The 12,281-nt window shown below is 42.0% G+C and overlaps 1 protein-coding gene across 1 annotated transcript in view; it reads left to right on the forward strand.

Moving 5' to 3' along the window:
• PLPPR5 (phospholipid phosphatase related 5) overlaps positions 1 to 12,281 on the forward strand; it is a 266,631-nt gene that overhangs the window by 219,015 nt on the left and 35,335 nt on the right. The window contains exons 4-5 of the mRNA XM_069737680.1: positions 625 to 801; positions 2,203 to 2,322. Coding sequence (XP_069593781.1) covers positions 625 to 801; positions 2,203 to 2,322 — 297 coding nt within the window. The remainder of the gene's footprint in view (positions 1 to 624; positions 802 to 2,202; positions 2,323 to 12,281) is intronic.

Here is a 12,281-nt window from a genome sequence, read left to right on the forward strand (position 1 = left end):
AACTTCCAGAAATTTGATCTGTTCATCTCTAGAGCCTCAACTACGCAAGGGTCACACCACTGTATGTTTTCTTCTTTGAGAAAATCGGGCTCATTATGCTGATCAAACTCTGATCAAACTCTGATCAAACTTTGATCAAACTTTGATCAGAGATTGATAAGAGTGTAATCATAGTGTAATCCGATTTTCTCGGATGAGAAGATGGAAAAAATATTTCTCCACCTTCTCTACTGTCACTCCATCAAAATCACACCGCACTTGGATGTCATTCGAGTGTGGTCCAATGTTTTCCATGGACTCATTGACTTGCATCGCCGAGTGCAATCTGAATATTCGATGCAAATTGTGCATGCTGCAATTTTTTTCCTCGCAACAACTCTGTCTGAGGAAAACAATCAGACATGTGCACGGCCCCATAAAGTAACATTGGTACGAGTGCGATCTGTGTCAACACAACACACGTTGTCTTCTAATGAGTACAGGACCGAAATCAAAGTTGCCTGGATTTTTGGCTAATTTGGCTTATTTAGGCTTATTTAAGGGAGGTAACTAACTTCACAGTTTTTCTGTTTCTGTTTTTATTTTAGTGTATTATTATTGATGCATTTTATATTTATTTCACAGATGTACATTACCAGCACCATTAAAGCCAAAGGGACACGACTTGCAAAACCTGTCCTATGCCTGGGCTTAATGTGTCTGGCATTTATTACTGGAATAAACAGAGTGGCAGAATATCGGAATCACTGGTCAGATGTCATAGCCGGGTTTCTTATTGGAATATCAATATCTGTGTTTCTGGTATGTATGAAAAATTGTGTGTAATTAACTTCCTATATAAGATCTAATTGACATGTGTATTGCCAAGACCTTGTTGGAGTTTCTTAGTAAAGGAGTGAGTTGGGGCAATGGGCTGGTTCAGTAAGTATAACTTGTAGTGTTGAGGTCTTTCAATGGAATCCCATATTTGCAAACAGTCACGATTTTGCTTGGGGAAAATGGTGAACCAAACTTTAAAAGTGCCATGGTTTATGCCAGTTAGACTTTTAAAAGGATGTTTAGGTAATTTTGTGAGTGACAGAGAGCAGATCCAGGGGCAATTCCAAAATGTCTTGGGTTAATACAATTTATTTTGCTACTGTGCCACAAGAACAAGAACCTGTGCTGGATTTTACTTTTCAACTGCCAATAAGGCTTCTTTTACACTTGCCATGTTTTTTGCGGCCCTTTTTTGCGGGCTTTTTTGCGTGCCGAATTGCCGTAATTTTCACGGTCTGCCACAAAAACGGGCCACAAAAATATTGTGGATCGTCGTTTTTCTGGTTTCGTCTAGTAAGAAAAAAGTAGGGGAAAAAAACAGCTCTCCGCAAATACGGACATGTATTCAATGTACGGACAAGCTTCCATTGTTTTTGCGGCCCATTGATTTTCAATGGGGGCCGTGCCCATAAGCCATGAAAAAAATCAAGCAGTCTCAATATTTTTTCACGGCCGTAAATACGGCCCTCACGGCCATACGGTGTACGGCGCTCCAACTAATTTTTGCAGGACTTTTTTGCGGCCCCATGAAAATCTATTGGGGCTGCAAAAATGGGCTGCAAAAACACGGTAAGTGTAAAAGAAGCCTAAGGGATCGGGAATGGAAAGTCAGTGGGAGGAGTACTATTCTGTACTTGGTAACAGAACTTTAAAGGGGTTATCCAGGACTTTTATAATTTTTTGTATGGGGTTTAGAATGAACAGGCACGTAATTTCTAACAACTTGCTTGTTTTGCATGGGGATGAATTTTGCCGCTGATTCAGCTGCTTCATTTCACGTATCGTCAGCAGAGCACCACCTTTTCTTCCATTCTGCTCTGTCAATGGGGTGTTACAGCAGATGTTATGTTGACTGACAGTCAGCTCCCTGCAGTTAGGTAGCAGGGAGTCAGCTGTCATTAAGCAAGACATTAGCATAGATGCTCTGTCAACGTAGTAAAGCAGAAGAGATGTTGTTAGGAGCGGTCTTGACCACTCTGAGCAGGCAATGAGTTAGCAACTACCTGCCTGTTAGTTCTTAGCCTCATACATTGAAATAATACAAGTCTTTTAATGGAGGGACTTATGGTATGGCCTAGGTCTCTTCTATCTGTTCTACTTTTTAAAATTGAGACATATACATATGAAAGCTACAATAAGTTACAAATTGTTTGTCTTATACAGGTTGTGTGTGTGGTTAATAATTTTAAAGGACGGCAGGCAGAGCAGGAAAAGTCTCCCATTGATAATTTGGCACAGATGCCGATGATCAGCATTCCTCGAGTAGAAAGCCCTTTGGAAAAGGTAAGTCCCTTGATGTTCTTCTTTTTATTTCATCTATATCTTTGAAAGTGAGTTTTTGATCTTATAACATAAAAATAGGCATTTGACACTAAAAAAAACTAGTTGAAAGGATTTTCTTTTTATTAAATATTTCTTCAGCAAATATCACTGCCGTTGGCAAGCTGCTTTAGCCCGTCTCTGCTGCGGCACAGAGCCAACCCAGTTTTTAACAGAACAGCAGAGTAATTTCAGACAGACTGTCTGCCAAGGATCCACTCACCACACTGACTTTTGAATAGAGTTGTCAGACAGCTCATATCTAACAACTTGTTTCAATCAATGTACTAAAATCTTCAGCACAAAACTAAAAATTAAGCAAACGTGCAAATATTCAGAAAAAAATTGATTTCTTTATGTTTTACTGCTAATTTTAAGGCTATGAATAGTTTGTGGTCATTTTTTATTTCTTTGGAGCATCTAAAATTAAAAAAAAGGAATAAAGAAAACAATTTTACAAAAAGTGTTGGTTTTGCTTCAATAATTCCAAGTTAGCGCTATGTGTATCCATGGTGACAGACTACAAACTCACCCTGTTTGTAGTCTGATGCTGCAGTCATGGGTTTCTCAACTTTCCCTACCCTCTCATTATTCTTATCGGCAGACAGTAAAAGCAGGGGCAGAGGTTGTGAAGTCACACAGGACTGCTAGTATCTACCACACATTTTTTTTTCTGTAATGTGTAACCATGGAGACATATAATTCTGAAAAAGAACTGAGTACACAAAATTCTCCAATATGTTTTAATGAAGGCAATTTACAAGATGTCTATTTTTTCTTTTACGTGTTTTAGCTCATTAGTCTGTCTGCAGATATTGTTCAGAATAAATTTAAGCAAGCAACTTTAAAATACTTTTGCTTTCATGTAATGGCTGTACATTAAAGGAGTTGAGATTTTTTTCATTTAATGAATATGCTAATGTAGCACAGAATATTTATCCAGAAATATGGAGTCCATGTAGGTGAGCATGTCAAATATTTTATTTTAGCACCACATTGGGCCAACTAGCACCGTCATCAAATATAGTGGATAACCCTTTTAACTTACAACAGATTTGTGGTTGAAAATCGTTGCATGCCAGTAATTTTTTGAAAAAAATATTTGTATTCCCATTTTTTATTGTCCATACCATCTTTTTTTAACCCCTTGCAGTCAATTTTCATTTTTTCACTTTGATGTTTTCATCCCATTCTTCCAAGCTTTTAAGCCAGAATTCTGATGTTAAAAAAAGTTTTAAAAAGTCACAATTTTATTCGTAGAGCAAGGCTGCGCAAATTGCTGCAAATGTTGAAGACTTACATCATTTTTACCCATCTCCAACAAAGTAGACAGGGATGTGACAGAGCATGGTGACCCCGTTCATAAACTTCATGATGTGCGAGAGTCTCGGGCTGGAAAAACGGTCCAGATTGCCTTCATTATTAACCTCCCTCCGCAACCGGGCCCCGATGCAGCCACACCGGCTGCACATGCAGTATGTCTGCCCCTGCCTCTCACTGCCCTCAGTGATATTGTTATTAAATACTTTGTTAATTTGACTATATGCTCTAATGCTAACCTCACATACCAGAATGACTCCAGTGGAGGACCTACTATAGGCTATGGAAGTTAATACAGATGCCTTCAAAGTTAGAATCACCTATATCCCATAGTCAGAGATTGACATCTCAGGTTCCAAACAACAGAGATTAAGGGAAAAGTCAGATGGCCATTTAACTCAGACGAGGATCGCAACGCAATTCTCTGACTGGCTAGCGGCTCTCCCAACCTGAGCATGACAGCATGTTGTATTTCTATGCAGCTGTCACATTTGGGTCAGGAGAGCTGACAGCCAGTTCGAGAATTGCGTTGCGATCCTCGTCTGAGCTGTAAGGCTGTCTCTACGGCTGGTTCTTCCCTAATGCTAGCTCTGGTCAGTGGTGGTGGTCTAGTGGTGGTCAGTGGTGGTGTAGGTAGGTGCTAGTTGTGTAATTCAGCTGGTAGCCTCCATTTATATAGACAGCACAGCTTTTTTCGCCTGCTTTATACACCCACACCCTACATGTGACTTACATTTACAACAAACTTTAGTAAGTGGTTAAAAATGGGTGAGTTATAGCAGAAAGGATTGGGGCCTTTTTTATAACCCCCAAAAAACTTACTATCAATTTGACTTTCAGAGCTACACTGAAATTATTAATGTGCAAGACATTCTTAATATATTATAAGCATATTACAAAAGCGCACCTTAGAAAAAGACTGGTGTCCGGAATGCCAGTATTAATACATTCCATCAAAGTTATTTCATTTAATTAGTATTGATTTATTTGCTCTGATAGAATCTCTGTGTTTCCCTCGTCGCACAATCACTGACTCGTTATCTAGTAATTGTGGTTTATCCTTTTTTTTTGCTTTAACACTATATTAGTTGCAAATTAATTTATTAGGTTATAACAAAAAGAATTCTCAATTTTGGTGACCTGATGTAGCACCATAAATACTTTTGCGCTACAAAAGATTGTTTCTGTAGGGTATAAAATGAACAGCAGACAGTATGTGAACTGCAAGACCTTTAGAGAACTCATTATTATTTCAATATCACTCATGTTATCTGGAGCATGAAATTATTTTAGCAAACACAAAAAGTGCTGTAGAAAAACATCAAATTATTATCAGTAACTTAAACGAAATTCATATCTACATCAGTTGAAATCCTCCCGTTTGGACTGGGTCCAATATTGCAGCAGTAAATGGGCCATATTTACATTTATTTGTATTACTAGTAGCAGTCCATTATCCCAGTAACTATTTATTTGGCTTCAGAAATATGTTATTAATAAACTTCACAGACCTGTCTAAAAGTAATTAGTATACGAATGAGCAAGGGTTCAAGGGGTTGTCCACTTTGTACAATTCCTTTTGTTAGTGCACAGTCAAACATCCATATAAAATTGGATTGAAATCAAACAAACCTGTATGGTCTCCCCATGTTTGCGGGGGTTTCCTCCGGGCACTCCGGTTTCCTCCCGCATTCCAAAAAACATACTGATAGGGATTCTAGATTGTGAGCCCCATCGGGGACAGTGATGATAATGTGTGCAAAATGTAAAGCACTGCAGAATATGTTAGCGCTATATAAAAAAAAAGATTATTATTATTATTATTAAATCAAAATGCACAGATTGGCTGGTGGCTCTCCTGACTCGAGCGTAGCAACTGCATAGAAGTACATGGAGCTGTCACGCCCAGGTCGGGAGAGCCGCCAGCCAGTCCGTGCACTGTGTTCCTATCTTGGTCAGATTTATACAGCTGTCTTACTGCTCCCTTAAAAGGGTCCATTGATAATTTGCTGATACAGGATATTCTGCTGCTAGAACCCCAAGCAATCAATGCTGAACTTGGTAGCAAATGTACAATTTTCCTGCCACCACTTCATTGAAATCAATGCCTTATACTAGCAATGGATATATGTTCTGGGTCATGAAAATAGATGGTATGGACAACTGTTCTCTGTCTAATAGATGAGAGTCATTAAATGGGTCCCCAATGTGTTTTCTAAATCAATCAATAACTAAATAGAAAAATCAATGTCTTCATTAAAGCACAAGCTCAGCGGGTTATTTTTATTTCAGTGCTTGAGCGGTGCCTGATCCTAGTCTTATACTTACCGAAAAGAGAACCCAAGCCATGTATATGGCACTTGCGGAAATAAATGCAATCCTACAAACAGAGGGAAGTCAATGCCAAGTAATGAAAAAAGTATACACCTTTATTAAGCAATCAGAATAAAAAAATGTAAAAAGTTGTTAATGGAGGTACATATGCAAAATATACTGCACACACCAGGCATGAATGAATCCTATTACAGAGGGTTCTTATATTAATCACTTTTATGGGTCACGATATCATAGAGTTTTTAAATTGCCAGGTACATATCACACAGGCTAAGTTTTAACAAATACAAAACATATAGATGCTTGGAATTTAGAAAGACCACATAACAATTATATCTCTCTAAGTGCTAAGTGCCTATTAAGGTGACATTTTTGCTTGTATACAATACAGAGGTGCTTAGTATATTATTTAGCATTAAAATGACTTTAGCTGGTATTCAATAAGAAAGTGCTTAGTGCACGGTTAAACACTAGTGGGTCATACTGTATGTATGGCATAGTGCATGATTAGTTTTGTGGCCCACCAGTGTACACCATGTTAGCTGTGAGTACAGACTACCACTAAAGTGCATAAGTGTTTATAGCAGCAAAGCATGAAAAGCACTGACAAACTAATGCTGTGTGATTAGATATGTATATAGGCCAGTAGGGTCTATGGTGTTGAACTAAGACAGCATTAGCCTAGGATGAGCTCTATGAAAAAATACTAAGTGACAAAATATAAATGGAGTTGTATAAATGCATGACCTGAAATGGAGTCCAGAGCCCCAACGCGCGTTTCGCATTGGCTTTTTCCTGGGGGGGGATGTGTCTGGGGGAAGTGAGTGCATAGTCTATTTATAGTCCTGTTTGTATCAGATGCTGACTCCAGTGTTTCCTGTCCTGCACAACATCTTGCTACCTCAACATCTGACTGACCGGAATGTTGTGAATTCTGTGGCTGAGTTCACTTCTGTGGTCACAAGTGGTGTTGCAGTCTCTGGGCTTCCTCCCTCAGGTGTTTTGGTGAGCTCGTTGGCTGCCTTGCTATTTAGCTCCACCTGAGTCTGTCTTCCTTGCTCCTTGTCAATGTTCCAGTGTTGGATCTGAGCTACTGCATCTTTCCTTGGGCCTGCTGCTCTGCTAGATAAGTGCTTCTAGTTTGTTTTCTGTTTTTTCTGTCCAGCTTGCTATTAACTTTTGCTGGAAGCTCTGAGAAGCAAAGGGGTGCACCGCCGTGCTGTTAGTTCGGCACGGTGGGTCTTTTTGCCCCTTTGCGTGGTTTTCGTTTTAGGGTTTTTTGTAGACTGCATAGTTCTCTTTGCTATCCTCGCTCTGTCTAGAATATCGGGCCTCACTTTGCTGAATCTATTTCATTCCTACGTTTGTCTTTTCATCTTGCTAACAGTCATTATATGTGGGGGGCTGCCTATTCCTTTGGGGTATTTCTCTCAGGTAAGTCAGGCTTGTATTTCTATCTTCAGGCTAGTCAGCTCCTCAGGCAGTGCCGAGTTCCATAGGTAGTTATAGGCGCAATCCACTGCTGCTTATAGTTGTGTTAGGATAGATCAGGTACTGCAGTCTACAGAGATTCCACGTCTCAGAGCTCGTCCTATTGTTTTTGGTTATTGCCAGATCTCTGTATGTGCGCTGATTACTGCACGCTGTGTTGCCTGATTGCCAGCCATAACAGTACAAGGAGCCTCACCAATGATTCCCAATAGAGGGAAAAAAGAAATCCTGACATCATTTTTTTTTCTTAGCTCTGTCTTCAGTCTTTTTTTTCCCCTAGACATTAGAGTGCTTCAGGACACAGCTGTGGACATGGATATTCAGGCTCTGTGCTCCTCAATGGATAATCTCGTTGTAAATGTACAAAAGATTCAAGATACTATTGATCAGAAATCGATGCTAGAACCAAGAATTCTGATTCCTGATTTGTTTTTTGGTGACAGAACTAAATTCCTGAGCTTCAGAAATAATTGTAAGCTATTTTTGGCCTTGAAACCTCATTCTTCTGGTAATCCTATTTAACAGGTTTTGATTATTATTTCTTTTTTGCGCGGCGACCCACAGGACTGGGCGTTTTCTCTTGCACCAGGAGATTCCGCATTGAGTAATGTTGATGCATTTTTCCAGGCGCTGGGATTGCTTTACGATGAGCCTAATTCAGTGGATCAGGCTGAGAAAAATCTGCTGGCTTTATGCCAGGGTCAGGATGATGTAGAAGTATATTGTCAGAAATTTAGGAAGTGGTCAGTACTCACTCTGTGGAATGAATCTGCACTAGCGGCTTTGTTCAGAAAGGGTCTCTCTGAAGCTCTTAAGGATGTAATGGTGGGATTTCCTATGCCTGCTGGTTTGAATGAGTCTATGTCCTTGGCCATTCAGATCGGTCGTCGCTTGCGCGAGCGTAAATCTGTGCACCATCTGGCGGTATTGTCTGAGAGTAAACCTGGGCCTATGCAGTGCGACAGGACTATGACTAAAGTAGAACGGCAAGAACACAGACGTCTGAACAGACTGTGTTTCTATTGTGGTGATTCTACTCATGCTATTTCTAATTGTCCTAAACGCACTAGGCGGTTCGATAGCTCTGCCGTTATTGGTACTGTACAGTCCAAATTCCTTTTGTCCATTACCTTAATGTGCTCTTTGTCTTCGTATTCTGTCATGGCGTTTGTGGATTCAGGCGCTGCCCTGAATCTGATGGATTTGGATTATGCTAAACGTTGTGGATTTGTCTTGGAGCCTTTGCGGTGTCCTATTCCGTTGAGAGGAATTGATGCTACACCTTTGGCCAAGAATAAGCCTCAGTACTGGGCCCAGCTGACCATGTGCATGGCTCCTGCACATCAGGAAGTTATTCGCTTTCTGGTACTGCATAATTTGCATGATGTGGTCGTGTTGGGGTTGCCATGGCTACAAACCCATAATCCAGAATTGGATTGGAACTCTATGTCGGTAACCAGCTGGGGTTGTCAGGGAGTACATGGTGATGTTCCATTTTTGTCTATTTCGTCATCCATTCCTTCTGACATCCCAGAGTTCTTGTCGGACTTTCAGGATGTATTTGAAGAGTCCAAGTCTGATGCCCTACCTCCGCATAGGAATTGTGATTGTGCTATCGATTTGATTCCTGGTAGTAAATTCCCTAAGGGTCGTTTATTTAATTTGTCCGTACCTGAACACACCGCTATGCGCAGTTATGTGAAGGAGTCCCTGGAGAAGGGACATATTCGCCCATCGTCGTCACCATTGGGAGCAGGGTTCTTTTTTGTAGCCAAGAAGGATGGTTCGCTAAGACCGTGTATTGATTACCGCCTTCTTAATAAGATCACTGTTAAGTTTCAGTATCCCTTGCCATTGATTTCTGACTTGTTTGCTCGGATTAAGGGGGCTAGTTGGTTTACTAAGATTGATCTTCGTGGTGCGTATAATCTGGTGAGAATCAGGCAGGGAGATGAATGGAAAACGGCATTTAATACGCCCGAGGGTCATTTTGAGTATCTGGTGATGCCGTTCGGACTTGCCAATGCTCCATCTGTTTTTCAGTCTTTTATGCATGACATTTTCCGTGAGTATCTGGATAAATTCTTGATTGTTTACTTGGATGACATTTTGATCTTCTCAGATGATTGGGAGTCTCATGTGAAGCAAGTCAGAATGGTTTTCCAGGTACTGCGTGCTAATTCCTTGTTCGTGAAGGGATCAAAGTGTCTCTTCGGTGTGCAGAAAGTTTCATTTTTGGGGTTCATCTTTTCCCCTTCTACTATCGAGATGGATTCGGTTAAGGTTCAGGCCATCCAGGATTGGACTCAGCCGACATCTCTAAAAAGTCTGCAGAAATTCCTGGGCTTTGCTAATTTTTATCGTCGCTTCATCTGTAATTTTTCTAGCATTGCCAGACCATTGACCGATTTGACCAAGAAGGGTGCTGATTTGGTTAATTGGTCTTCTGCTGCCGTGGAAGCTTTTCAGGAGTTGAAGCGTCGTTTTTGCTGTGCCCCTGTGTTGTGTCAACCTGATGTTTCTCTTCCATTCCAGGTCGAGGTTGATGCTTCTGAGATTGGTGCAGGGGCGGTTTTGTCACAGAGAGGTTCTGGTTGCTCAGTGTTCAAACCATGTGCTTTCTTTTCCAGGAAATTTTCTGCTGCTGAGCGTAATTATGATGTGGGCAACCGAGAGTTGCTGGCCATGAAGTGGGCATTCGAGGAGTGGCGTCATTGGCTTGAGGGTGCTAAGCATCGCGTGGTGGTTTTGACTGATCATAAGAACCTTACTTATCTTGAGTCTGCCAAGCGCTTGAATCCTAGACAGGCCCGTTGGTCGTTATTTTTTGCTCGTTTTGATTTTGTGATTTCATACCTTCCGGGCTCTAAAAATGTGAAGGCGGATGCTCTGTCTAGGAGTTTTGTGCCCGACTCTCCGGGGTTATCTGAGCCGGCGAGTATCCTCAAGGAAGGAGTCATTGTGTCTGCCATCTCCCCTGATTTGCGGAGAGTGTTGCAGAAATTTCAGGCTAATAAACCTGATCGTTGTCCGGCCGAGAAACTGTTCGTCCCTGATAGGTGGACTAGTAAAGTTATCTCTGAACTTCATTGTTCGGTGCTGGCCGGTCATCCAGGAATCTTTGGTACCAGGGAGTTGGTTGCTAGATCCTTCTGGTGGCCGTCTCTGTCACGGGATGTGCGTGCTTTTGTGCAGTCCTGTGGAATTTGTGCTAGGGCTAAGCCCTGCTGTTCACGTGCCAGTGGGTTGCTTTTGCCCTTGCCGGTCCCGAAGAGGCCTTGGACACATATTTCGATGGATTTCATTTCTGACCTTCCCGTTTCTCAAAAGATGTCGGTCATTTGGGTGGTCTGTGATCGCTTTTCTAAAATGGTCCATCTGGTGCCCTTGGTTAAATTGCCTTCCTCCTCTGATTTGGTGCCTTTGTTCTTCCAGCATGTGGTTCGTTTACATGGCATTCCTGAGAATATTGTTTCTGACAGAGGTTCCCAGTTTGTCTCGAGGTTCTGGCGAGCCTTTTGTGGTAGGATGGGCATTGACCTATCTTTCTCCTCGGCCTTCCATCCTCAGACTAATGGCCAGACCGAACGAACCAATCAGACCTTGGAAACATATCTGAGATGTTTTGTTTCCGCTGACCAGGATGATTGGGTGTCATTTTTGCCGTTGGCTGGGTTCGCCCTTAATAATCGGGCCAGCTCGGCTACCTTGGTCTCTCCATTTTTCTGCAATTCTGGGTTCCATCCTCGTTTCTCTTCAGGACAGGTTGAGTCTTCGGACTGTCCTGGTGTGGATTCTGTGGTGGACAGGTTGCAGCAGATCTGGACTCAGGTAGTGGACAATTTGACCTTGTCCCAGGAGAAGGCTCAGCTTTTCGCTAATCGCAGACGCCGTGTGGGACCCCGACTTCGTGTTGGGGATCTGGTTTGGTTATCTTCTCGTCATATTCCTATGAAGGTTTCCTCTCCTAAATTTAAACCTCGTTTTATTGGTCCGTATAGGATTTCTGAGATTCTCAATCCGGTGTCTTTTCGTCTGACCCTCCCAGACTCCTTTTCCATACATAATGTATTCCATAGGTCGTTGTTGAGGAGATACGTGGCACCTATGGTTCCATCTGTGGAGCCTCCTGCCCCTGTTTTGGTGGAGGGGGAATTGGAGTATATTGTGGAGAAGATTTTGGATTCTCGTGTCTCTAGACGGAAACTCCAGTATCTGGTCAAATGGAAGGGTTATGCTCAGGAAGATAATTCCTGGGTTTTTGCCTCTGATGTCCATGCCCCAGATCTTGTTCGTGCCTTTCATGTGGCTCATCCTGGTCGGCCTGGGGGTTCTGGTGAGGGTTCGGTGACCCCTCCTCAAGGGGGGGGTACTGTTGTGAATTCTGTGGCTGAGTTCACTTCTGTGGTCACAAGTGGTATTGCAGTCTCTGGGCTTCCTCCCTCAGGTGTTTTGGTGAGCTCGTTGGCTGCCTTGCTATTTAGCTCCACCTGAGTCTGTCTTCCTTGCTCCTTGTCAATGTTCCAGTGTTGGATCTGAGCTACTGCATCTTTCCTTGGGCCTGCTGCTCTGCTAGATAAGTGCTTCTAGTTTGTTTTCTGTTTTTTCTGTCCAGCTTGCTATTAACTTTTGCTGGAAGCTCTGAGAAGCAAAGGGGTGCACCGCCGTGCTGTTAGTTCGGCACGGTGGGTCTTTTTGCCCCTTTGCGTGGTTTTCGTTTTAGGGTTTTTTGTAGACTGCATAGTTCTCTTTGCTATCCTCGCTCTGTCTAGAATATC

This window comes from Ranitomeya imitator, chromosome 8 (genome assembly GCF_032444005.1).
Source record: "Ranitomeya imitator isolate aRanImi1 chromosome 8, aRanImi1.pri, whole genome shotgun sequence".
In the NCBI taxonomy this organism is placed as follows: Eukaryota; Metazoa; Chordata; class Amphibia; order Anura; family Dendrobatidae; genus Ranitomeya; species Ranitomeya imitator.